Source organism: Mus musculus, chromosome 2, assembly GCF_000001635.26.
Source record: "Mus musculus strain C57BL/6J chromosome 2, GRCm38.p6 C57BL/6J".
Classification (NCBI taxonomy): Eukaryota; Metazoa; Chordata; class Mammalia; order Rodentia; family Muridae; genus Mus; species Mus musculus.
The window spans coordinates 71508404-71535333 of NC_000068.7; the positions used below are offsets into that span (position 1 = coordinate 71508404).

Consider the following 26930-nt stretch of genomic DNA (forward strand, 5'->3'; position numbering starts at 1 on the left):
AGTGCCCACATAGACCCTAGTGGTGTATGCTTCTAATTCTAGTGCTGAGAATGGGGAGGGGGTACAGGAGGATCCATGGAGCTGTTGGCTAGGTGTGAACTCCAGGTTCAGTGAGAGACCTAGTCTCAAAAACAAACGAGCTGGGCATGGGTCCCAGTACTTGTGAGGCAGAGGCGGGCAAATCTCTGAGTTTGAAGCCAACCTGGTCTACAGAGCAAGTTCTAGGACTACCAGGGCTACAGAGAGAAACCCTGTCTCAACAAACAAACAAACAAACAAACAAAGCAAACAAAGCAAACAAAGCAAACAAAAAAGCCAAATAAGTGGGTGGAGAAAATCCCTTCTGATAGGTGGAGTAAGAGGAGATCGTAAGGTCTGGTCTGGCACACTTCATAAACACAAGAGCCCCAACCTCAGCCCTGCAGGACCAAGTATGGCTCCTGGCCCAACTGTGGCCTTACTGTGCTATGGTCAGCAGTATTGCTACGAACGGCTCAGGAAGGGCTGCAGACCTTAGTGTAGACAGGAGCTGTGTATAAGAGTGTCACCTTCCAAAAGCCACCAGCGGGTTTCAGTGCAGAAGAACCAGCCACAGGAGAGATCGGGTTGGATGTGTGATGTTGGGTTAGGAGAAGACTCTTTGTTGCTTCTTGATTAAAGTTGGCTCAGCGGGTAAGAGCACAGACTGCTCTTCCAGAGGTCCCGAGTTCAATTCCCAGGAACCACATGATGGCTCACAACCATCTGTACAGCTACAGTGTACTCATATACATAAAATAAATAAATAAAATTTAGAAAGATGGAAACATTCTAGGTGATTTTATTGCCCTAGGAGAAGACATCAAAAAAGACAAACTGTTTTGTTTTGACCTCTGACGCTCAGTTGTCATGTTACTTATTGGCAGAGGGTGTTGAGAGCTTTCCCTTGCATACATTTTATTATGGTATGAAGGAGATGAGAGTGCTTCTTAAGTCGACATTGTGTAGAACTTGGCGCCTTTTCATCCGCGGGCCATGCTCCTAACGGGCTCGTGCAGAGTGAAGAACAGAAAACTGCTATTTGTTTTGACCAGAAATCTGCCTCAGCCGAACCCGACTGACTCAAAGCCTGGTGAGGTTAACAGACCATCCAGAGCAGCGCTACCAGGCCATGTTAAGTTCAAAAGGGCAAGAGAAGGAACCGGGGGTAGCCTGGAGGGGCTGTTGTGCTGGCTTTGGAGGTCGGTGCTTCGGCAGGAAGGGCAGGACTCCATGAAGTGGGAGGCTGTGTCTGAAAAAAATGATGCCATTGTCGCGTGCTGGGTTCTGATCTCCGTTTTTAATCCCCTTTCCTCAAGCGCATAAAGAAGCCAGACTACGTGACGACAGGCATTGTGCCGGACTGGGGAGACAGCATAGAAGTGAAGGATGAAGATCAGATTCAAGGGCTTCGTGAGGCTTGTCGGCTGGCGAGACACGTCCTCCTCCTGGCTGGGAAGAGTTTAAAGGTGGTATCTTACCAAGCCTCAGCATGACTTACATATGGGCTTTCTCTTCCGTTTCCTTAGCTCCCCTCTTACACTCATCTGTTAATAATTTAATTTTTTAAAAAGTAAAGCCTTAAGATGGGAAAAGGGGATTTTACTATGTGCTTACTCAAGAAATAATGTAAACTTCTAAATTTGATCATAACTGGCAGGATTCTAGAGACAGTTGGCTGACTCAGCCTATCCGAGGGGATCTATGGCAGAGGACTTTGGCTTTGACACCTTGCCTCTGCCAGTTTTCTGCTTCTGTTTCCTACATCACTACCTCCATGTGCTGACGTGGTCCTACCCTGTAGCCTGCCTCTTCTTTTCTTGTGTCCTTCAAAGAAAGGCTAGGCCTAGTCCACAAATCCTCAATAATATGGCAAGATCAATCAATCAATCAATCAATCAATCTATCTATCGCTCTATCTATCTATCTATCTATGATATATATACATATACATATACATATACATATACATATACATATACATATACATATACATATACATATACATATACATATATATATATGTCTGTCACTTCTTTCCGAATAACCCAAAACATCCTGCCATTTACAGTTCATAAAGAAAATATAAATGTAGTTTCAAAGTGGGGGGCTCAAGGGTGAGTTTGCTTACTATGTCGTCTGTGTAACCAACCTGTTATCCAGACGACAACCTGTTATTGTGGTGCGGTTTTATGGAAATATTCTTCATGTGCTTATGAAACTCAGTTTCCAAACTCAGGGTATATAGTTGAACAGCAGAACATTACCTAGCATAGGGGAGGCCCCAGGATCAGTCTCCAACAATGCAAAGCAAAAACAAAACAAGACCCCTCAATCTCAGTTATCTTTGTTGGAAAATAATTGGGTCTTTTCTAGTACAGGGAAAAAAATGTTAAAAAACATTTATCTAGGCATGAAAGAAGTCAAACTAATTGAAAATAAAATCTCTATAAAAGATGTCGGAGACTAAGTTTTTAAAATGATGGTCCATCACCTCTCTGCTGTTGCTGCAAAGCTCGCCCATGCAATATTTCAACAAGATACAAAGGTGTGAGTAAGCCTTCCTTTCTGGCTCCTCGGGGCCAGCATTCTGCTGGGACACTTACTTGTATGCTCCTGTTAGCCAGAGCTCTGACCCTTGAGGGACAGGAAGGAATTGATGAGAGATGGATTGTTGAGATCAGGTTAACAGGGACTCACCATTAACGACTCTCTCTATTCCCTAATGATATGCATATAACACCGCCATATACCCGAAGGGTCAATAGGACTTGCCCTATTCCTTAATGGTATATAGCACCACCCTTTACTCAAATCAACATCAAAAGAGCTTGGTTGAGGACGGTGGTGAGATCACAAGTAATTAGTGTTATCCTCTGAATCCATCATGGTTATATGGTCTCACCTTGGCAGCGCCGTTGTTGTGGGCATAGTCAGTAGGCAAAGGAAATGTCTTCAGCTGTTGCTGCACACTTTATTTCCTGTTTCAGGTTGACATGACAACTGAAGAGATAGATGCGCTTGTTCATTGGGAAATCATCAGGCATGACGCATATCCCTCACCTCTGGGCTATGGACGCTTTCCAAAATCTGTTTGCACCTCTGTAAACAACGTGCTCTGTCATGGCATTCCTGACAGGTATTCATTTTTCAATGATGTATTGCCCCTTTGGAAACTAAGATCCATAGCACGTCCTGAAAAGCACCGTGGTTCAATTGAAACCTACCTGCACGCACACTTCTGAAACTGATTATGATGAAACACAGATTTTGAGGTATTTTACTTCTTCCTGGCTGTACCACTACCATTTGATGTTTCTTAAAGCAGTGTGTTAGCCACGAAGATATTTGCACATCGCCTATTTCTTTTACCTTGTTCAATTCTCACCATATGGTAATGGAGGTAAATTTTTAGTGACAGCTATTGTTTTGGCTGTTTACAAACTTAAGGTAATTAGAAAGTATATCTTTTTAAGGAATCATCAAATCTTAAGGCAGCAATATTTGTTTCATGTATTTCCTATAAAATATGGCGTGATTAACGTAAGGCCAGGGTCAGATCCGGTTAGTCCATCCATCCCTGCCTCGCTACGGATTATCCTTGCAGCTCATTGGCTTTGCAGTAGTGGTCCTTGGGTGTTTATGTTCACGGTTCTCTTTATTGAGATTTGTCTATCACCATTTTCTCTCTGTTTATGTTTCAGCCGACCTCTTCAGGATGGAGATATTATCAACATTGATGTCACGGTGAGTAAATCATATAAAAAAATCGTCTTTGATCAACTTCAGAATTGCTAGTAGCAACAGGGAGGAGAGTGTCTTGAAGATGTGAGCTCCGCTCGCTCACTCACTCGGGGGAGTGCTGTTTACCCCCAGGCCCGGATACAAGCAGCTGGTTTCCTTTTTTGTCTTTAACTCTGTGTTTATTCCAAGGAAACCCAGGCCTGACTTGAATTTCGGGCTGGAATCAGATGCACTGAGATCAATGTTGGCCTAAGTGAAATGTCAGCCCAATCCTGCTATGTGTCACGGTTTTGAGAAGGTGTAATTGTTATTGATCCACTGTGTAGTTAATGCAGAGCGCCACGGCACTAGGCAGCTGCTGAAGCTAGATATGTATGAGATGAGCTAACGCGGAGAAAGCCAGCATTTTCCCTCACTCTGCCAAGATTGATCTTCCTCTTCCTGCTGATTTTGAGTGGGGCCTGTCATTATCTTACTCTGTCATTAGGGGCTACATTGGCCTGCGTGTCAGTCTATTTGGACAGCGCCTCTTTTGCTAGCCGTGTTCCCTGGATTTATTAAAATCCCCGAAGGTAGCGTTGTGTTCCATCTCTGGTGTAGAGAGGCCTGAGCTCAAAAGCACACAGGCAGAATGGTTTTCTTCTGTCTGCATTTAAGTTTTCCCCAGATGGTTGATGGCCTTTCTTTTTAAATAACAACAAGCCTACGCGATGCAACTTAAGGACCGTAGATTTTACAAGCTGCAAACAGTTTTTTTTTTTTTTTTTTTTTTTTATTTCTGAGCCTCTCACCATCCCCAGACTTGGACTGTCCGTACTCACCAGGTTTCGGATTGTCTGTAATGGTGCCTCTTGAACTGCCCAAAGGATAAATAAAATCTGTGCATCTATGATTAATTAGTAACTTTTAGATAAATAAAATGTCAACATATGACTGGGACTCTGGGAGATGGGCATCAGTTAAAATAAATACATTCTCTATTAGTGAGGAAATATTTTTAATAATAGTTATTTTATATCCAGACCGAATGTTGGAGGGCAGTGGGAACACACAGGCTGGAAACTGACCTCCATAGATGCTGTCAGATTCCTGGTTGTTTAATTCAGACTTCCTTTTTTTTTTTCAATCTGTGCACAGGAGTAGCCAAATGATCCTTACCCACATCAGTTCCCATATCACTGTGTCTCAGAATGCTTGAGCGTCACTCCACACATCCTGTTGGGGTCTTTCCAACTCAGAATTGTGTAAGAATTGCTTTATGGAGTGCACCTGAAATAAAGTCTCTCTTGTGATACATTTTCATCTTGGAATGAACCTGACTTTAGGGATCACATTTATTACCTAACCTAATAGCCCACTAATAAAATATTGCTGCTCAAATGAAATGGGGAGTGTCCCATGCTGTTCCTAACAGGCCCGGGAGGGTGCTTTAGCCCTTTCTGGGTTTCCTGAAGGCTTTTAATAGAGAATTTCATGTCTGAAGCTGAAATCATTCCAACAGTTCTTAAACTCACTTGAGATGCTTTCTAGTATCTAGAAATGTAAAGGAGTCTAAAGGACATATTGGCCAGTATCAAAAAATTATATTTCTTATGAAAATATTTTATTAACTGAAGAAGTGTATTTTTAGCTCCTGTACTTTTTGTCTGGAAATACCCATTGCACTTTATGGTTCTCTAGTCTAATATGGACCCCCAAGAAAATGGGTTGCCTTTTCTCTTGAAAGTTAATTTTTTTTTATGATAATGTGGTGGTCATAGTAGTTGTTCAGTTAATACTTGTTAAATGAAGTATACGGATGGTTTGTGGGGACAAATTATAGTTATAGGTGACTGTTCCAGCAATTCAAACATGTCTTCTTCCTGCCAAGCATGTGCAGAACCCAGTAACACACAATCTGCAGTGTTCCATGTATGTATTGAATCCTTCAAGTAGTTATCTTAAGAGCTATTGAAAAAGTAATATGAGCAGGGCTGATGAAATGGATCAGTGAGTAAAGGTGCTTGCTGCCAAAATTGACAACCCGAGTTCAATTCCTGAGACCACATGTTGGAGGGGAGAATTGACTCCTGCAAGTTGTCTTCTAGCACACACACACACACACACACACACACACACACACACATTAAATAATGTCTTTATATTTTTAATTTTAAGGTAATATGAAAGAGCAACTTCAATGATTTAAATCATGAATTTTACTTAAAAACATGCAGCTACAAAATTTCTTGAATAACTACACTTACATTAACAAACTTACAATTATAAATTCTTGTGTATGACAGAAGCTTACGTTTTTCTATAAGGGAATATAAGTGGGAATCTGTTAGCAAGTGTGACTGGACTGTGGGGGGTTAAGAAGCCGTCAGTCTATCAGACTGGTTGGGGTATACCTCTGTACCCTGTGTGTCTGGAACCTAAAGGCGTTGTGTGTCTATGTCTCCGTTTCCTGACTTAGAAGCCAGCGATCTCTGTGAAGCCTTTTGGTGTGGTCTTCTTGCTGCCCAGGAGAGCAAGCTCTTCATTGTGTGACAGTGTATGGGTGTGACATTAATTCAGACAGAGCCTAAATAAATAGATCTTCTCATAGTCTCTGCGTTCCACCTTAGGAAGAGGAGAACTGTGAAGATAGCTAGATGAGATAAATTTATGCAAAATAGTAAATGCTACGCCATGTCCAAGGATCAAGTCATCCCGCCTCCTCTGCCTCCTACGTGTTCTCTGCTGTTGCTAATCATTGGACTTTCACGATGAGCCTGAGCTGGTTCAAGAGCGCATGGCACTTCTGCGTCATCAAAGACGGATAAAATTGTCTTTCTGTGGCTTTACCCCTCAGCTTGCTTTGATATGTTCTAATTCTTTAAAAATCCACGCGGAGTGTGTCTGGTTACCATCATGCTTTCTGGAACATTTGATTCGGATTCCACTCTTAGACGGAGAATTTTTATAACGTGTTTCCTTACTGCATCGAGCCACTTCAATTCTTAGCATGAAATTCTCCTGCTCACGTTATAGTGCTGACGTGTCAGTCTTGTTCCTTCTTGTCATTGTGTGTCATTTCTAAGCTGGTAAATAAAAGAGCAGGCAAATCCTCATGACACCGAGGACATGTTTTCCTATGCTAAATACTTAATTTTCTAGACCTACTGTGGTAATTGTAGGTGAATGTATTTAGTAACTAATTTTTCCAAGTGTGGTTTTTGCTTGCTCAGAAATAAACCGTGGGATCAGAACGTTACAATAGCATTGCTAATCCCAAAGCCGAGGGAACCGAGCCGGTCATCTGCGTGTTCTTAGATGTTGCAGAATCACATGGTTTCAGCTTTTACATTTCAGAATGGTGGTTCTTAATTAATATGTGAACTAACTCTGAGAAGGTAATAAATTTACTGAAAACATAAACAGGATATAGACTTTAGGAGACTAGGATTCCAGAAAAGGACATACCTTAAAATGTGTGCCTGTGTTTAGGTCTATTACAATGGCTACCATGGAGACACCTCTGAAACCTTTCTGGTGGGCAATGTGGATGAAAGTGGTAAAAAGTTAGTGGAGGTTGCCAGGAGGTGTAGAGATGAAGCGATTGCAGCCTGCAGAGCTGGGGCCCCCTTCTCTGTAATTGGAAACACAATCAGGTAAGCCTTGTACCTACGAGAAAGAAGGGTCGGGCGGATGGCGCAAAGGTTATTGGTGGCTTGGTGTAAAGCTAATGACATGTTTTATGATTCACAGCCGTCATTCAGTCTGATATCAGCATGTGAACTGCCAGGCTGCAATATTGTTCCCTGGGTTGAAAAAAAAAAAAAGGCTTTAAAAAAAAAGTGAATTTTGACCAGGGTCAGCTAGGAAACTTCCTGGAGGAGTGAGCAACATTCATATGGATGCTTTTGTTTTAGCTTGACATGTTGGTCTGTGATGTTCTTTTATTCAAACGTGAAAGAAGGTACCTAAGAAGGAGCTGATGGTCCCAGCCCTTGGATAGTGAGAAAAGAGAGAGAAATCCCAGGCTATAAAGGAATGAAGGGCAGGCAGCATTCCTGTGATGCAGAGATCAGAGGTGTGAGCTAAGATTAAGAACCAGCCTGAGAGGCTGCCCTGTGTCCCCTTTCCTCTGGGTCATTTTTTCTGTAAAACATTATTTACTTTCCCAGAGCTTTTCTGCGCTTGCTCCTAGAGTATGAGTGTATTTTCTGAATCGAAGACTTTTCTTTGTAATCTGTTTCCCACTTTCAGATCTTTTTTTTTTTTTAACCCTAAATGTTTTGAAGTAGACATGCAGAATATGTGTTTTCATTTAAAAGTAACACATTTTGTTAAAGATGATCGGCCAGTCCTTTTTAAAGTGCTGTTCTCATTAATCTGCGCCCGAGCCTTTGAATTCATCCCGCTTGCCCAAAGCATGGAAAGCTCAGTCACCTTGAAAAGATGCTGCCTTTTTCTCTGAGTTCGCCTTCAAATACTTTAAGAAAAAAGGCAGTAAAATATCAGTTAAATGCATTTATGGCTTTAAAAATATTGTAACAGTGTCTGAATCAAACTTTAGTAAAATCTCTTTGGGTTATATCTAAGAAGCTTTTATTGAAGACTTTGAACAAAATTGTGTTTTTGACAGTTTTAAATTATAGGCTAACTAGCCTGGGAAAAAAGGATAGTGTCTCTCTGTTCTTTCATAGGAAATGTTGAATCAGACCCCTACTGGGAAAAGAAATTTAATGCATATCTCACTATCTTACTGTCCACGAATATAATAGAAATGAATTCAAAATGCAGTTTTATTTTTGCAAATGGGATGAGTCGATAGATGCACCTCATATTTTTGAACACCTAGGGTTCAACAAATTTACTGGTGGCGCTCTTGCATTTTAACAAAATTTATTCTTCAGTCGAAGGGGGCAGAGAACACTGGATTCTTATTCAGGCATTCTGTGGAGTTCTGCATTCATGGCTGTGTCTAAAGGGCATGTCAGCCTTTGATTCTCTCTGAGAGGTAATTATCCTTTTCCTGTCACGGAACAACAAATGATAGCTAACTACAGAGGCACATTTGCAGTAGTCACATTCATCAACTGCAGAAAAAAAAAATTCAATTTAATTGTACAACACAGCTGCACATGGGCTTTCGAGCTTCTGTTGTTCTCCCTGCCTTGCTAGTCCTCCCTCCAGATCTATTTTTTAAACTTTTTTTTTTCTGGTTATTTTTTCCCCTTTTTTTGTCTCTTCTTCCATTTTTACTCTCTGTACTTTCTTGTTAAAGTAATTTTCCTTTGTGGCTCTCGTTCTTTTTTCCCCATTGAAGGCTATGAATGTAGAAAATTATCACAATTACTCATATAATTGAGCCTCTTTGTAGCAAGTACGACTCCAGTAGCCTTTCTCCATCATGAAAATGGTTTCATTATAGGGTTTTTCATATTCCCTGACACCATCTACACAGAGGAGCAAGCGTGCAGATGAGATGTGCTGGGAACAGGCTAGATCAGTAAGGTCACAGTAGGAATAATTAGCTCTGCTATGGAAAGAGCATCCAGGCCTTTTACTGCTACATAAATGTACTGTCCGTGGCTTTTAGCCACAAAAAAACTTACTAACAAATGGAGCTCCCGCCTACTACTTTGAAAAAAAGATTTGTATCAACACTACAATTTTCCATCATTAAGACTAATAACACAGAGCCTAGTATACATCAAGGGGAATAAAAAGAAAAATCTCACATTCAAGTGGTGGCTGGGCGCTGACCTTTGTTCCCCCTTTTTGTATACGACTTAACTCTTTACAAAAAAGAGCCACACGCCACACCAACATGCAGGTGAACTCCAGCTAGTCCTTGCAAAGCACAGCATTCAGTCGGAAAATCTGATAAATCTCCATGCAAGATAATGCATTTCATTACATATTCACTACATTAATTCCAGCTACATAAAAAAAAAAAAGCAACATCGAAGAAGAGTGGAATTCAAAGTGACATTGGATTTTAGCTATCTGGACGCGAAGGTCAGTTTGGGCAGAGTATGAATTTGCATGAACAGGCTCCTTTGAAAACCAGATCAACCCCCAACAACTATACCAGGAGAACTATGTGCAAAATAACAGACAATGAACTTTTTACTCTTACCCTAATGCATTTCATTATTTAGATAGTTTATGTCTGCTGCTGGCGAGAAGGCTGGCCCCGATTCTGACGGATGTTTGTTCTGGTGAATTACAGCAGTATTTCTGGGCATCTATTGTTTCGCCTTTTCTTATTCAGGAAAAAAAAATCTTTAAGGAGTAAATAAACAAATGAGATTCACCTTTGAGCCAAAAAGTACTTGAAATCTTTACAGACCGAAGGTTTACAAACATCTTTCAACTGGGTCTCCTTTCTTTAAGATAGTCCGTCGCCGTCTGCCATAGCCTCCTTCTGCTGATAGACTCTGAGAACACCCAAGCAACTTTGCACATCTTGAATGCTACCCCAAACCCTGAGGTTTCTAAAACTTGAAATCCTGCTCAGAAACCTAAAGAATAGAAGGATGACTGTGAGGAAGTGTCAGTCAGCGAGATTTTATGAAGGCAGTTCACTCTGTGCCCTTTGGCTTCATGAGCGACTCCCAGTGATCTCTAGGCCATGGTGCTATTACACCCACTCTCTAACCACTTTTGCTCCACGATAATCTCTGTATTATCCATATGTGTGAGAGGAACACGAGCGTGCAGCCACAGGCATCACTAGTCTATGACAGTTTACTCCAAAATAATTTAAACTTAGGCTTGGAGATGTCATGACGAAACTATCAATAAATGGGGTTTTTCAATGTTTAATTCATAAGTATATATTTTGATATTAATTTAGAACAATACAAAGCAAGATTTTTTTAGAAAAATAATCTCTTTCTATTAGATTATGCACATTTAAACAATAAGTGGCTCAGGCAAAATAAGTCATTTTAATGTCATCGTGATGGATTTTGCTTGACAGCTACTGTAAATGACAATTACACTGCGTCTCTCTGCACATGAAAGTAAGCATTGCAATAAATTATCTTTTATTTCAATCCATCATGTCTGCTTTTCAGAAACAGAGAACCTCAAATAAAAGTTCAGCACTATTGTAAGAAAAATATAGTAATTTGTGATCCTGCTTGAAACAAAAAATAAAATGTCCCACTGTATTGGAAAACAGTCGTTGGCTTTCAAAAATATGACTAATTGTACTTAAACATTCCTGTCATCAGAGGGGATCCCTGACTTTGTACATTCCTCCATTTAGAGACTACTGTTTGGACTGAAAACCTAGGAAGGTTAAGGTAAATTCCATAACTTATCAAATCAGCTACCTTTTGGGATTCTTGTCTCTGAAGAGATGAGGTCTTTCAGAGCTCAGTTCTCTGGGGACTCATCTGAAAGTGCTAATGAGACGCTCCATGTGTGTGCTTGTTTCTTTAAGAGTGTGTACTTAACACAGTACTCCTCTGCCCTCTTGGGGAATGCAGTTTTAGTCACATAAATTACTTGAAATGTGTTTAAAAGTTTTATTTATTTAGACAGTACAATTACTAGTACAATATTAAGAGGGGTCTTAACGGAATTAAACTGAAGAAAAAAAAAGTTACAAGAAGCCCCCTAAAGGAAGTCTCTCTTCCACCTGTAAGCTGTAACTGAGCCATGGACAGTCACGATACAGCAAAGTGAGTTTGAAAGCTACCTTTCCACAGGTCTCCCGCAGCATTCCCTCTGAAAGCCATCTAGTCGTGACTGTGCGGGTCTCATGACTGGACATTGCCCTGTCTTAAAGGATTTTAGCTAGAGAAAATCAGAACAGAAGAGCTAAAGCCTGGAGTGTTATTTTCTGACTCTGTGAAATGTTCAGGGCAAGAAAAACCCCTCGTGCTGAGAGACAGCAGTGGTTCTATGGTGCATTGGTGTTGGGGAGCCATGGCCTGACTTCTCAGCATCTGCCTGCTCCTCTGTTCCAGCCTCTCCCCCCAACATTGAGTTAAAGAGGTGGGTGCACACCCCACCTTCCCATTGGTGACCACACCTGCTTTCCCACTGAAGAAGTAGAATTTGAATTCCTTTGGCATTTGGATTGTCTTTCCAAAATCAGATTTAAGTCCCACAACCAGGAGAAGAGTCTGTGCTCCACGGATGTTCCGAAGTAGTTGAAAGCGCGAGTTCTCAAGCAGTGACTGAGAGCGTTAATGGGGTTTTATCTCACTTAAGAGTGTGCTGAAAACTACAGATTCAAAAGGGAGACAACAGGAACAGAAGTGCATCCTTAGCTTCCGGGAACTGAACATGTCCAACCAGAGAACTGAGGCGAGTGTGTCCAGCTCCCCCTCCCCCAGCTAGGAAATCCTTCAGCGCCTGCATGTGTGACACAGATTCTAGGATCCCGTCGCCGGAAGTTACATCAGGACCCAGAGAGCAAATTGTGGCAGGAGAAGGCCCTCAAATATCTTTAGCACTTAGTGGTTGTATGGCCTCATTTATAAGGAGGAAGAAGAGGTAGCAAGTGGGGGTGGGGAGAACCCCTAAGGGGTTTTAGAGTGGCCTTTCTTCTCATTGAAAATCAAAATGAAGATTACCCTTGTCACATGTTTAAGGTGTACCCATGAAGACTTCTAATCAGTAGGATCATTGACAGAAAAATAAACAAACAAATAAATAAGACTAGTATTTTATTTTATTATGTCTTTTAAGAAAATACTAGCTGGGTATAATGGCGGATGCTTTTAATCCCAGGGATCCTAGACAGGTGGATCCCTGAGTTCAAGACCAACCTTGTGTACAAAGTGAGTTCCAAGAAAGCTAGGGCTACACAGAGCAACCCTGTCCCCCCCAAACAAAACAACAAGAAATAAACAAATAAATAAACAAACACTAGAACGCTTTATATTGAAATGCTTTTCAAATTATTGAGGCTTGTTGGGACTGAGCTAACAACTCACGGATGTTAGAACTCATTCTCGTGTGGGAAAAAACAAATCCTAATTCAGGCTGTCGTGAGGTCTTGTGGTTCTTCCTTTATCTCCTCTCCATCCTCTGGTTTATATGGTGTGTGGAACTAGGAGAGATGGTGAGGAAGATGTTTTCCAAAAACACCTCCTGGCCAAAGCCTGGGGTCTGCAAAGCAGCCTGGACCCCAAAGCACAGCTCCAGAGAAGAAGGCTGGCTTCTCCTCTCCATGGCATTGCTCAGGGTATCTGCCCCACTGGCTGTACCAAAACTCAATTTCCATGCAGTGCTGCCTCTCTGCTGGTCCCAAGGACATCCTCGTCTAAGTGGAGAAGAATCTGGGAGTGCTTTCAAATGTTCTTAAAAATTAACCTAGACATGGTGGCACAAGCGCTTGAGGTTGGTGAATTCAGAGGCAGCTGGGAAAAAAAAAAAGTTTTCAAAAGTGTACGCAGATGCGATGTTTCCTGAAGACGTTAGCCAGAAGGGTCTGTGTGAAACTGAACTAGAGTCTGTTAGAGATGAGTTTGAGAACGCACACGTTTGGATCCGGTAGGAATCGCAGGGACGGTTCCAGAACCACCTGCTCACTGCTGTGGGCGGGGCTACAGGCGCCACGCCCTCTGCCCACATGAAAATATAAATCGTTAGCGTTGTGTGTCTTGTTATCAATCTGGCACTGCACAATAACCATATCCACTTGGTCTCAATAGCACCAAAGCTTCCCGTTCTTGCAGGTAAAGATTTCAGGGTTGGAGTCCGTGTGCCAGGCTACATTTGTAAGGGATAGGTAGATGGAACCCAAAATGTCTGCATTTGGTATTAGGTCCAATATTAATGCATTTAAATATTATTGTGATAAAAATATTTGCTAGTGAACTTTGCTAATGATAAGTATCTTAAGTGGAACCCTAAAATAATCACCAATTTTGAAAAAAAAAAAGGAAAAAACAGACCATCTTTTGTGTTTGTTTAGAAAACATTTAACACTTTAGTTAGATGAGAGTTTAGGAAATCATAAAAGTACAAAGTCATACTTGGAGATTATAATTTTCTCTGTCTAATGCCTTAATCAATAGTAACTGTACCGTGCTTTATCCACAAAGCCATCCAAACCAGGTAAGTGTTACAGCCCTGTGTGCGCTCACTTTCCTTGTGCATGTCAGCATACATTTGTATGTATGTATATTCATTTCTTGCCTAAAAATAAACTTTGTTAAATGTACTTTGTGTATCTAAAAGGACTGCTAACAAGCATAGCCGACTCTGAAATTATTCCCGAATGAAGGCAACATTCATGCTATTATCAGACTTGAAATAGGACTGACTTTTTTTTTCTTTTTCAGAGACTATTTTAAGTGATTTTATTTTTAATCTTAATGTGCACTAAAACATTTGATTAAATTAGATGTCGTTTGGTCACTTTAAAGCCGCATAACTCATCAGAATGGTTTGCAAGTCTGTCCACATTTTGTGGGACATGGGATAGGATCATACTTTCATGGACACCCAGAAATTTGGCATCATGGTAAGAATTCATTTGGAAGCGACTTATTGAATGACATCAATTTTCCTCCAAGTTCTGTTCTCTTGAATCCACATTGTCACCACCCCTATCCCCACCCGTATGGGAGTGTGAGGTTATCTACTTAATTTTAACCAGGATGGTATTGTGCTGTTGAATTACAGCTCAGCACATTTCCCAAATGAGGTTTATTTTGGTTTGGTCTTCTCCTGAAGGATACATGGCTGGAAGGCCCGAGGGATGTTTGTCTAGAAAAAGTGACTGCAGACAAAACTCCACTGCTCTGCCGTCCCAGCAGCGTGCACACATGACTGTTTTCTGTTTTTCTTTCTCTACCCCCTTTACTAACCGCTGACTGTTGTGGTTAAACTTCACTACATCCTCCACAGCGTTGACAGCTGATGTATTTAGCAGCATGTACTTCTTAGTGTCTTCTGGTTTATGCCCACCCTTGTGCTCCTTCCCCAGAGTCCAGTTTTTCACTGTCTGGGTGTGTACAATACAGAGAAAAGGCAGCAGCCATCAGGAGGGGTGGGAGGATTTGGGTTAAGGTAGGAAGCAACTGCAAGGAGGAGTCCCAGGGTGGGAGTGGGGGGAGTGCACATTTGAACAAGGCCTAAGAGAAAGTCCCTGTGTACTCAAGATAGGACAAGTCCCTGGAGGATTCATGGGGACCCAGCAGAACAGTGCCCCTCTGAGCCAAAGAGCCCCCACCTGAGGTAGCTCCCTGAGCCTCACCAATGCCAGTGCTGGCAGCTGTTGAAGAATGGAGCCCTGCCTCTGGCTCCATCCTGCATTCCTTTGGCAGCTTTCTCCCAAGACTTCATTTGGACCTAGGGAGACCAGGAGAGGTAGCATCAGGTGGCACGGGGAACAGCAGATGTGAAGAGAAGGAACTGCCCGTATCTGAAGACTCTAACTGTCCCCCTGCCTGGCCTTGGCAAACTGCTCAAGAGTGGGTGGGGTCTGAGAACACAGATACCACAAAGGGTGAGACAACCCCCACCTCCTGCAAGGCCCGAGTTTAACCCTGTGGGCTTATCCAGATATCCATAACCCCGCCTTTTCCAAAAGCAAAGTGGCCAAGTGTTTATAAAGCAGCCCAAACTCCCCTCCCTGTGCTTCTTTCTCTCCTTGGTTCCTTTTCTCATACCTTCCTATGTTTGCTTTGCAGCAAATGACAATGATCTGCCCATGGAGGAGGGCATGGCTTTCACCATAGGTAACTAGATGCTGGGCTCCTCTGTGGAGAGCTGGGGCCCCTGGATGAAACTGGCCTTTGCTGAGGCTTGCGGTCCTGCAAAGGACTAATGAAGCTAATCAGCATAATGAAATAATTTGGATGCATAGTAAATGTGATTAAATAATATCCTCTAGCCCCGTCTTCCTAAATCAGATACTTACCGACACATTTAGGAGACCGCAGCCATCCAACCTCTAATTCTGTTACCGGCATAATGTGCTGTTTGGTTTTCTGTTTGTTTTGTTTTTTCATTAACACCCAGTAACTAGAGGCGATTAAGTCCCTTGCTCTCTGTCAGCAAGTGGCATGCGCTCCATGGTGGCCCATTCCTGGCTGATGGCATGATTGGTGTCACCAACAAATTCCAATCACCTAGGGCCAGCAAGGCCTCCTAGTTCTGACTGTAGGACTTAATGGAGAAGCAATTAGAGTAAAATAAGAAAATTGTTATTTGCTGATTAATGAACATTTTGAGCATGTTTTAAAAATTCAAATATTTTTTAAAAACTGACTGGAATTTATAAGAGGGACTGGTGTTTGGGTGGTTATTATCCACAGGGTCCTAATTAAGGCTTGATTAAAATGCCCTTCTTTCTCAAAAAAAAAAAAAAAGAATTATGAACCAGGCAACTTCATACATTCTTTTAAATGATGTTGCGTTTCCTCTCCCTACTGTTTAGTTTATAGTGTACTGTGTAAGCAGCATCAATTATTAGCCCTTATAAGATGACAACACCAACTGTGGGTAAAACACTCAGGGAGGGAGGGGCCTCCTTATAACCTCTCTCTCTCTCATGTTACTTACTGAAACAATATCTACTATACTAAATAGTTTCTCTCCTACAGAGCCAATCATCACTGAAGGTTCCCCAGAATTTAAAGTCCTTGAGGACGCATGGACCGTGGTCTCCCTAGACAACCAAAGGTGTTTGCCCTGTGATTTTTGAACTGTTGGGGAAAGGGAAGGCCGAGGCACACTGCAGTGTCCCGACAGCAGCCCCGTGTGTTTCAGGTCTGCGCAGTTCGAGCACACAGTCCTCATCACGCCAAGGGGAGTGGAGATACTGACCAAACTGCCACAAGAAGCCTGAGAATCGGCCAGAAGGCCACCAAGACCCAGAGGACTGAGAAAGCATCCCCAGGCCACACACAAGTCTGCAGTGTCTAGGAGAAAACGCAGAGAGGACGGGCTCTGGGGACTCAGGTCCAACAGGACAGCCCTTGTGGCTAGAAAAACAAACCTCCCTTCCTGGGCAGGTGGTTCGCCCTTTTCCTGTCCATATTCCGCCCAAGTTTAAAAAAAAAAAAAAAAAAAACTCTCAAACCTATTGTGTCCAGTCTGTACGTGTGGCAGCTACAGAGGGGGAGGGGCAGGTGATTAGTTTTAGAGTCTCCAAACTTTAACATGCATGCAGAAAGGGAAACAAAAACAAAACAAAACCCAGAACTCTTTCTTTAAACTCTCTTTTACTCTGGTTCACCCGCCCCCACCCCACCCTTGTTGATCTTAACATGGCTGAGCTGTGGGCACTTCCAGAGGCAAGCACCTGCTTCCACCCCAATTTCCTCTTCATTGAGGTTTGCCCCAGAGAGGATGAGCCAGGGAGCATTGCCTGCAAACGTTGTCTTGACTGTGGACCATAGGTTTAGGCTTTCTGAAGATGTGAGCAGTCCAAACCCCTTACAGATCCCTGAGGCTCTTCACCAGCAGCCAGCCATGCTTGATCCCCCTGCCAGCCTGAGACGCTCCCCCCACTAGACCATTTGTTGTACTAAAAATTTAAGCTGCAACCCCATTCTTTAGATTTTGAGTTTAGAGCCCAGCTAGTCCTTAAATTGTCCTCTCCTGACTGCAGTCCTGGGACAGGCTTCCCTGGGCTATACAAATCAGGTATTCCTGAGACTTCACAGGATCTCTGAGAGAAAAGACACCAGGCACATTTGAGATAAGGTCCTAGTTGGGCTCATCTGGAACTCCGTTTTAACTATGGATCAACTTGCCTGCAGGGCCCACCTGCTTCAGGAGCAGAAATACATTCCTGCCCAAAGCACTCTGCTTTCCCTTGTTGTCAGAGATCTGTTGAACCTACCTTCAGGGTGGGCTAGGCTGGGCCTCACAGGAAGACAGTCCTCACAGGAAGACAGTCCCCTCTGGGCATGGCCAGCGGGGGGCAAGAACATCAGAACCTCTGTGAACTCTGGCTTGTGTTCATGCAAATGGCCAGGTGGCCCGAGTCCTTAATAGGGCTTGGATCGTCTGGGGAGCCAAGGAGATTTTACATTTGCCAGGATTGATAGCATAGAGGCACCCCCAGGGAGTTAGCAGGACACCCAGAGCCATGGAGGAGGAGGTGGGAAGCTGGGGACAAGTACTGCCCACAGTGGTACATTTCAGCTCTCCTCTAAACTTGGGAATTCATCCATGGTCCCCAACTCCCCAGATCAGTTTGTCTACATCTAGAGATGTAGAGAGTTGTGTGGCGGCAATTCTAAACCGACTTTGTTTGAGGGTAAGAAGGAATGGGGAATTTTAAAGATCAACTGGCAAACTTTTGAGGTGTTCTGGAATTCGCCAGGCAGAGACTCAGAGACTGAAGCTGTGACCACGGAGCATCCATATTCCCTAGAGAGGATCAGGGCCAGCTGCCTTAAAGATACTTGCCAGAGAATGACTTCACTTCTTTTCTAGAGCAATCAGATTAGCATGTAGTGTCTTTATCTGCAGATCAGTTTACTCTTAGGTCCCCCTAAGGATAGTTTTATTAGGACCACAGGATTTCACCAACCACTGGGACAATTATTGCAGGTGAAGGTATTTATGGGGAAGGTATATAATCTGATTTAGTAATCTAGCCTGTGCTGCTAAACGCAGCAGCTCTGTAGGAAACAAACTTAAAGGAATTTTGTGTAATGTTCTTTGAAGTTAAGACTGAGAAGTAGGGTTCGTTTTTTTGTTTTGTTTTGTTTTTGTTTTTTAAGAGCCTCCTCTCTTCCACTTCCTCATCAGCTGACCAACTAAATTGACCTGACGCCTAACCCTGAACCGCAGGGATTCCAGACAGGAAGTGTAAGCTGGCTACCTGAGCTGTTGGCTCCTGAGGTGACTCCCGTGAGTTCTGCTCCCGATCTGGAACCTTCAGGACCAATGGGAGAGTCTAAGTTCCTTTCATACTTGGGCTGGCAAAGGTCTGAGCATTTTGGAGCAGGTGTGTCACTTTAGAGTTGGGTCAGTTGGAGGACTGCACACCGGGACTCACAAAGTAGAGATAAGATCTCACTTCCTGAAGTTTGCTGAGGCCTGTACACTCTTTCAGGGACCCGGCTCAGTTTCTCCCAAGACTTGCTTCCTTGAGTTAGGAAATAATTCTCAAGTGTGCTCCCTCACCTACACACAGCTCAGTTCTAAATGTGGCCAGACTCTGAAACCCTATCGTGCCCACCCGTTCCCAGTAGCCAGCCTGGCCTCCTGCTCTGCTAAGTGGAAGGACAGAGCACCTAGTAGACCCATGGTCGCTCTCTGGTTCCCCAACCCAACCAGTCTCTGGGATAAACTGGTCCTAGGCAATCCGGCCATCCGACGTCCCCATACCTTGCACTAAATTCCAAGAGACACCAGTCCAGTTTTCCCCATCCCAACCCCGGCGCACAACCGCAGCGATCACTTACATGGGCAAGGCCCGCAAGGCGAAGAGACCTTCGGTTCAGATGGCATCCAAGCGGCTGCGTTGGGCGCACAGGACGGCACTCCACACCCCAAAACAGGCACTAAGAAGGAGCTATTAAAATCGCGAGTACGACAGGAAGACCAGGACGAGGCGAGTTGGAGTTCTTAGTTGGTTGGTGTTACAAAGCCTCACCTTGTGGTTTGGCGATTAAGGAAAAAACAAAAACAAAACAAAAAACCTTTCAGGCGATGGCAAACCCTTTATTGGTTTACGAATTTTGGACTGTTGTTTTTTGTTTTGTTTTTTTCCTCTTTCTTTTGTTTTTCTCTTTTGCTCCAACCAACATGCTGCATGAAATGTTTCTGCGCACAGCCTCATGCCTTTAATCAGAAGAGGAAATCTTTAGGCAGGAGCTGCTGCTGAAGGAGAGAGAGAGAGAGAGAGAGAGAGAGAGAGAGAGAGAGAGAGAGAGAGAGAGAGAGAGAGAGAGAATGAGAATGAATCCCCTGTACTCATATCTGTAACGACATCACCGATGTAATTTGTTTTGAATGTTCATTTTTATTGGTGTTCCCTCTGCCAAAATGTGCTTGATTACAGAGGTCTCCCTGTGATCACTGTGCACTCCAGATAGGGGAAGGTGCCGCGGCGCAGGTTCAGCTCAGGCCAGATCAAATCCCCGGGCTGTTTAACGCTGAAAGGCTGCATGTTGCTATTAGTGTTAAATATATGGCTAATTATGCGTATGAAAATTAAACATCAGTGTTATGCTAATGGGGCGCCTTCAGCTGCGGATCTGAGCACTTGAGACTACCATTTAATCAAATGAATCAGTAACTAATACGTGTGCACGTGTGAACTTTCACAAGATCATTTCCCCCGGTCCCCGTCACACCGCTAAATTATGAAAGAAATAATTATCAACACTTTCTAATTACCTAACAAAGTAATTTGGGATTCATCGTGGGGCTGGCGGGATTGGGAACCAACAGTCCCTAGCAACCAGCGTAGTTTGCGCCACGCGAGGTGGTGTGTGGTAGTAGTGGGGGGGTGGAGTGCGAGAGAATCTTTTGTGCACTTTTCAACACTTGCACCCAGATGGTAGACAGCGCGCTTTGGCAGCTCTTTCCTTCACCAGCTTCCCCACCTCACCCCCGGGCCCGGAGGCTCCAGCTTTGGCCACTGGAGGTGAGGAAGAGATCGGGCGACAGAGAGGGGCATATCTAAACACAAATATTCAAGCCTACCACTGATCAGGATTTGCTGAGGGTGTCGGTGTCTCCCTAGGACTCCCAAACCCCAAGTACTCTGGCCAGACCCCAGGAGGTCGGAAAATGACCACCTGGCAGGAGTTCGATGCACCAGCCACCAGGCGACTGCGGGCCCTCAGGACTCCACGCTGAGCCGCGCCCTCGGGGCGAGTGAGCCCGGGGCTCGTGGCTCAGGGGGAGTGGAGAGGGGAGGGGGAGGCAGGAAGGTTGGGAGGGAAAGGAGGGGGGAGGCGGTGCGGCCGCCTTTCCTGGGTGGAGAAGCGTGGGTTCCTGGCTCTCCACGCGCACTGCTTTGATCAGACCCGTGCAGCCTCGAGCTGGAGTGGCCAGCTGGGCCTGGAGAGATGCGAGCAAGCCCCTGGGAACGGTGGCAACGGCGGGGCGGCGGCCGAGTGAGTGAGTTGGGCCAGAGGGCCCCCAAACCCAGATCCCCGGGATGTGGCCGAGAGAACCCCAACCTGGGAGGCGCGGCCTGGAGCGCGCTGAGCTAGGCACAAGACGCTCAGAAGGACCGCTGGCTGCAGGCTACCTGGGTTGTCGCCCAGTGCGCGACTCCGCGATCCAGAGACCGCGGCCGGACTCTGGAGCGGCGCTCCGCACCGGACTAGGTGACCTCAAGAAGAAGTGGTCCGGGGTCCCAGGCGTTGGGGGCGGGCGAAGGGTGGGGACAGCAAGGGGGAGGGCGACGGCAGGGCGCGGCTGGTTGGTTTCTGGGGCGGGAAGCGCGCGAGGGAGGCGGGAGGCTGGAGTCGCGCGCCTTCGAGGTTCCTGCGCGGACGCCGCAGCCCATTGTGCGTCCCGCTCCGCGCGCTCTGTTGCAGAGGAGCCCCGGCCGGGACGTGTGGACCGGATTCTCCCCAGGCCGGGCCGCGTCGCCCGCTCTAGTCCAGCCGAGCCCGAGCTTCTCGGACCAATCCCCGGTGATTATGCAAGAGAGCCGACCAATCAGCTCCACCAGCTCATGAATATTTATGACCTTGGCTGAGTCAAAGCTTTGAACCGAGTTTGGGGAGCTCGGCAGCATCATGCTTAGACTTTTCAAAGAGACAAACTCCATTTTCTTATGAATGGAAAGTGAAAACCCCTGTTCCGCTTAAATTGGGTTCCTTCCTGTCCTGAGAAACATAGAGACCCCCAAAAGGGAAGCAGAGGAGAGAAAGACCCACACCCAGACCCCGCGAGAAGAGATGACCATGACCACCATGCCAGAAAGTCTCAACAGCCCCGTGTCGGGCAAGGCTGTGTTTATGGAGTTTGGGCCGCCCAACCAGCAAATGTCTCCTTCTCCCATGTCCCACGGGCACTACTCCATGCACTGTTTACACTCGGCGGGCCATTCGCAGCCCGACGGTGCCTACAGTTCGGCCTCATCCTTCTCCCGACCGCTGGGCTACCCCTACGTCAACTCGGTCAGCAGCCACGCGTCCAGCCCCTACATCAGTTCCGTGCAGTCCTACCCCGGCAGCGCCAGCCTCGCCCAGAGCCGCCTGGAGGACCCAGGTACGTGCGCTTGCCAGGGACAAGGAGAGAAGGGAAGGAGAATAGGAGAGAGGGGGAGAAGGGGAGGGGGAAAGAGAAAAGACAAGAGAGTGTGGGGTAGAGAGGTGGGTGGGGGTGGGGAAAGCGCGGAAGTAGTAGAGGTTTCGGATATCAATCTGTGGATCCTTGTCACTGAAAAGAAAAAAATTATAAGTCAATTCAATTTACAACTGTCCAGCAAAGGATAAATCCGAGCGCGTCTCCTGGCACTGGCTGGGCCTCTGGGCCGCTCGGTGCGCCGAGCACACAATGCCCTGCTGGAAAACAGAAACCCACATGTGCACGTATTAGTCTCGGTAATTATTTATTGCGTAGCGCTATAAACAATGTATGCAATTAAGGGTAATTAAACCTCAACTACCGCCTGCAAAAAATAGCAAACTTTCTCTGCAAAGGCAATAGCTGCGCTCTTGGGAACGACCCAATTCTGTCTGCAGCAGCCAGGGACGTGCGCTCGGACCTTGAGGGACCTTCGCAGTCTTTCAGGGTTTCTTGAACGTTCTTTTCCGGACCCTACTTCTGCCAACCCATCCATAGACATTCATTCTCGTCCCTCCTCACTAAAGGCAGTGCAGCATTAACAAGGGTCTCTGCTTCTGTTGTCCCTCCAGGGGCGGACTCCGAGAAGAGTACGGTGGTGGAAGGCGGCGAGGTGCGCTTTAACGGCAAAGGGAAAAAGATCCGTAAACCCAGGACAATTTATTCCAGTTTGCAGTTGCAGGCTTTGAACCGGAGGTTCCAACAAACTCAGTACTTAGCTCTGCCTGAGAGGGCGGAGCTGGCGGCCTCCTTGGGACTCACACAGACGCAGGTACCTGGCCGCTCTGCCAAACAAGCCTCGGGAGCTGGGCTCCAGCCCCAGGCTTCACATTTTTTGTTCGCTGGGCCTCTGGTTCTAGGTGTCACAGTCCGCCCCCCAACCCGTGTGTGTGTGTGTGTGTGTGTGTGTGTGTGTGTATCCACCTCTGACTTTCAGCGTCTCCTCTTCCTCCCTCAAACTGTTTGCCCTAGCTCGGACCCTACTCTCTGACCTGCAGGCTACCTGGTCTTCTGACCAGGCAGGGAACTGGAAGGATTTCCCCAGACGTTTTGTTTGGAGGTTCTGAGGTCACACGTGCCTGAACAACTGGAACAATAGAAGGGGGATTTAATCTTCCTTAGCCTTTAAAGTGTGCCACTAATCACTCAGGTCCTGGGCCTAAGCCTGCTTCCCCCACCTCCTTCTTCTTGCGAGGTGGCAGAGGCAGATCCTTCCCTCTGGCCCTTCACTTCCCAAGTTCCAGATCCTTAAGAAGAAGGGGGAAAAAAAAAGTGAGATTTTTCTTTTTTCTTCCTGCACTTCTCTAAGACCCTGGGCAGTTCCTAGGCATTCGAACGAGGGCCAGTCTGTCTCTAGATTTAGGTTGGAGCTGGGGAAAGCAAATACACCGTTGGGGGTGGGGGGGAGAATTGGTTTGAGTCTAAAGAGTTTAACAAAGACGCTGTAGCCTCTTCCAATAGTCCTACGAGGAAAGGAGATCTAATTTTAACAAATGCCCCCGCCCCCCACCCCGTTCCTATCTAGGTTTTAAATTTTCTTTATTGTTATTGCATTGTGCTGCATGAGGTCTTCCATAAACGTCGCCCAGGTGGCATCGTCTCATTTGCAAGCCAAGGCCTGGCTCTCCCCTGTTCTCTTATTCCCGGCTCTGATAGCTGCTCTAAAAGTTGCCAACAGCGGCTGGACCTGGGGCTCAATTTTCTGGCCTTTGGCCCTCATGGGGTGTGGGGAGGCGGTGGTCTCTGCCCCTCTGTCCTGGAGCTGTCAGCTTTCCCAAAGCAAGGAGGGCGGGTATTGTTGTCCACCCGTCCCTTTTCTCCTTGGACCTGGGTAGGCTCAATGGTCATAGTCCAGTCACGTTGTCGCCCGATCCTGCAGGTCAAGATATGGTTCCAGAACAAACGCTCCAAGTTCAAGAAGCTGATGAAGCAAGGCGGGGCAGCTCTGGAGGGCAGCGCGCTGGCGAACGGCAGAGCCTTGTCTGCCGGCTCCCCACCGGTACCACCCGGCTGGAATCCGAACTCCTCATCTGGGAAGGGCTCCGGCAGCAGCGCTGGCTCCTACGTCCCCAGCTATACATCATGGTATCCCTCAGCGCACCAAGAAGCTATGCAGCAGCCTCAACTGATGTGAGGTTATCAGTTCGCACTCACCCGCTTCCTGCCCGTCTCCCTTGGCCCGGCCCCTCCCGCCTCCAGGTTCATCCACCTTTTCGCACGCCCTGGGCCAGGAGGAGAAGAGCCCACGAGCGGGAGCAGGGGTGGGGGTGGGGAGCTAAAAATAAAAGAAAAAGGAACAGTGAAGGCAGAGGGCTTGCTGCTTCTCGGAGCCCCTAAAAGTCTGACTCAGCGACCTTTCAGCCCGAATCTGGTTTGGGCCACGGTGAACAGCAGAGTGGCCTCAAAGCGCAGGCACAGCCACTGGAGACAGCCAGTGCCACAAGATAACCCGCTGGACCGGACCAGACTCTCATCTTTGTGAGACTATCAGGAAAAACAAATACGTAGGAGGGGGAAATACGCTCTTTTTTGATTCTGTCCGTCTTTGTCTCCTTTTTGCACTGTCTGTGCGCCGAAGTCAAGGTCCTCGTGTGTCTGCTGTCCTCATTCTACGACCTCTCCAAAAAGTCACCAGGTCTGAGCCACACCGGTCTGCCGGCAGCCCATCCACCGAGTCCTGGACCACTTTTTCCTGAATGGTCTTCTTCCGGGCCCTGCTTGACCATCTATGTAGCTTGTTTGGGAAATGGGGGAAATCAGAGGGAGGGGGGTTAATTTATTGAAAAACAGACTTCATCTGACGCTGAGTGTTGGCCAATTCCAAATTCTCTGGGACATGGAGTGGGCGCTGTCCAAACATACTATTTACCTTAAACACACCAGAAGAGGGAACAAGGACAGGAAAGTGACTTTTAAGGTGCACAGTAACTTTTGTACTTGGCTGAAATGCAGAAAGGGAAAACAGGATGCCGTGCATTTTACATGCTCCAAATTATTAAAAATAACAACAAAAGAAAGACCGAAGTAAGGAAGTAAGATATGTAAAACCAATAGGATGTTGTCAAAAACGTTTGGACAAGAACACCTGGCCAAGAAGAAAAATCATACTTTGGGCAGCAAGAGAGAGGACCAATGAGCCTTGGAGAGAAAATAATTTGTCCTTTATGTAAAAGCACCCCAATTCCAGGTCGCTTTAAAGTAAGACACAAGCAGCGGCTCGACCACAGAACACAAGTCATCACCCTGAATGCACGGGCTCTGGTGCAAGATCTAATTGCTGTACATATTATTGTTGTTATTATTATTAATTATTATTATTATTGTTCTGTAAACATGTTGCACAAGCTTAGCCTCTTTCCGTTCTGTTGTGTGTGGCTGTAAACCCGATGCTTTGTGAAATGAGAATCTTGACATTTTACTTGTGAAATTTGGAAAATGTGACCGATTGAAATCCACCGTGTTTTGTGTTCTCTATGTCAAAGTTTAGTTTTATATTGAGAATGTTAACTTATTGCTTTGTATCTTGGGGGGGGGGCGAACTTTGTAAATAAGTTATAAAGTTTCTTTGAGACAGTAAAATTATGGTTTCAAGAAAGAGCCATTGCCTCCTGTGCTGTTTGAAGGGAAAGGAGGGGTGCCCCTCCTCAACTCTGGTACATTAACATACTACTTACTACTTAGCATACTCTTTACTAGGGAGCGATTGGGGACCACTAATATCTCACTAAGATATCATACTAAGGTCTGTGGGGTGCCCCCAAAGGCCTGTTTCTCTTGCTCCTCCCCCTCAGCGCGGCCTGAGATCCTTGCCTAGCTGGGAGAGATGGAGTCAGTCCTACAGAGTGTTGGGGCATTTGACTCAGGAGCAGGTGTTTTAGGGCAGAGTTCCACTCAGGTGCTCAGGAACCGAAAGGCTGAGAAAAGCAGAACTCCAGGGCAGCAGGCTTGGGGACTGGAGCTCTCTTCTGGTGCCCTGTCATTTCTCAAGAACTCTGGAAACAGATACCCGGCTCTGCCCCAGCCTCCACCCGGATCTGACCTGCCAGATTTCGCTTGACCGCAGGCACAGGATAGCGCCTTGGCAGGGACAGGAAGCTCATGTCTTCCAAGCCACCGCCCCAATCAATCACTGAGGTCCTTGGGGACAGAGCTTAGTCCCAGGGAGCCACTCGAGCCTCCCACTGGGGAAAAACAAAAGAAGAAAAAAAAAGAGCCATTCTTGCTTATTGCCTAGAGACTTGCCTCTACATACTCACGAACTAGATAGAAAGGTCAAAGCACAGGGAGATTCGGTGAATTTTGAAACTGAGCTGACCATAGTCATTCAACATCGACTCCTACCCCCAGCCCCGAGTTTCAGATGCCAGTTCATTCTGAGAACACTTCCCTCTGGTAGAGCATTGGAATTAAGTTTGCTTCTAAAGAGCAATGACTCTAAGAGGGACCAGGGAACCAGGCTGAACCCCTTGCATGTCTGATGGTATCAGGCCCAGCCTAACCCAGCCTAGTCCCAGCCCAAACCCCAATCTCAAACCAAAGACTACTGAAAACCTCTGGCCCTGACGGTCGGTTTTGTGCTGTTCTGGCTTCCTTGGCACCCTCCTGCTGCCCGAGGGGGGCTCCGCCTTTGGGGGGTCCTTTCCGGCGCGCGGTGGGGAGCAGATCCTGGAAGGCAGTGATCTGTGTTGTGACAAGCACCCATTTTTCAATTGGTGCTGGTGAAAGATCAGATGCGCGGAGCTCTTCCGACGCCCTTTGGGAAGGGGAGGAGGAAGTGGCGGGGCTGGAGGGGGAGTCCTCTAATGGGAGAAGACCGGGAGGTAGGGTTGGATGAAGCTGGGGACTTTGATGCCTGTTCTAGGACTGAAATTGGGACCTTTCCTCTGCCGGCCGCATCAGAACCAACTGGTGAGATCAGATCAAGATGGTACTGGCTAGACCCGGATTGA

General features: G+C 45.9%; 2 protein-coding genes and 1 non-coding gene across 26 annotated transcripts in view; 2 read left to right on the forward strand and 1 right to left on the reverse strand.

The window, feature by feature from the left end:
* Positions 1 to 16791, forward strand: part of Metap1d (methionyl aminopeptidase type 1D (mitochondrial)) — a 71914-nt gene extending 55123 nt beyond the window's left edge. For 3 of the 20 annotated variants that reach the window (XM_017319186.1, XM_030251949.1, XM_011239738.3), the window contains 9 exons: positions 1338 to 1487; positions 3009 to 3157; positions 3723 to 3765; positions 7234 to 7397; positions 14108 to 14227; positions 15033 to 15214; positions 15399 to 15446; positions 16314 to 16392; positions 16480 to 16791. In XM_017319186.1, coding sequence (XP_017174675.1) covers positions 1338 to 1487; positions 3009 to 3157; positions 3723 to 3765; positions 7234 to 7397; positions 14108 to 14227; positions 15033 to 15214; positions 15399 to 15446; positions 16314 to 16392; positions 16480 to 16558 — 1014 coding nt within the window. In that variant the 3' untranslated portion in view covers positions 16559 to 16791. Of the gene's footprint in view, positions 1 to 1337; positions 3158 to 3722; positions 3766 to 6220; positions 6996 to 7233; positions 7398 to 7494; positions 8260 to 8645; positions 8750 to 9674; positions 11330 to 14045; positions 14228 to 15032; positions 15215 to 15398; positions 15447 to 16313; positions 16393 to 16479 lie in introns of those variants that run through there. The other 17 variants (XM_030251950.1, XM_030251951.1, XM_030251952.1 and 14 more) reach the window with 13 other exon arrangements.
* A 2918-nt stretch (positions 16792 to 19709) lies between these two features.
* Positions 19710 to 25578, forward strand: Dlx1 (distal-less homeobox 1). Of its 5 annotated transcripts, none has more exons than XM_017315305.1 (5): positions 19710 to 20320; positions 20420 to 21011; positions 21225 to 21903; positions 22554 to 22753; positions 23861 to 25578. In XM_017315305.1, the coding sequence occupies exons 3-5, from the start codon at positions 21591 to 21593 to the stop codon at positions 24113 to 24115; spliced, it is 768 nt and encodes a 255-aa protein (XP_017170794.1). In that variant the 5' UTR covers positions 19710 to 20320; positions 20420 to 21011; positions 21225 to 21590; the 3' UTR covers positions 24116 to 25578. The 5 variants fall into 5 exon arrangements, with proteins under 5 accessions (XP_017170794.1, XP_030102991.1, XP_006498735.1 ...); XM_030247131.1 differs by having other exon boundaries at positions 20420 to 20795; XM_006498672.3 differs by having other exon boundaries at positions 20704 to 21011.
* Positions 22235 to 26930, reverse strand: part of Dlx1as (distal-less homeobox 1, antisense) — a 7254-nt gene continuing 2558 nt past the window's right edge. The window contains exon 2 of the transcript NR_002854.2: positions 22235 to 24715. This is a non-coding gene — a non-coding RNA (distal-less homeobox 1, antisense). The remainder of the gene's footprint in view (positions 24716 to 26930) is intronic.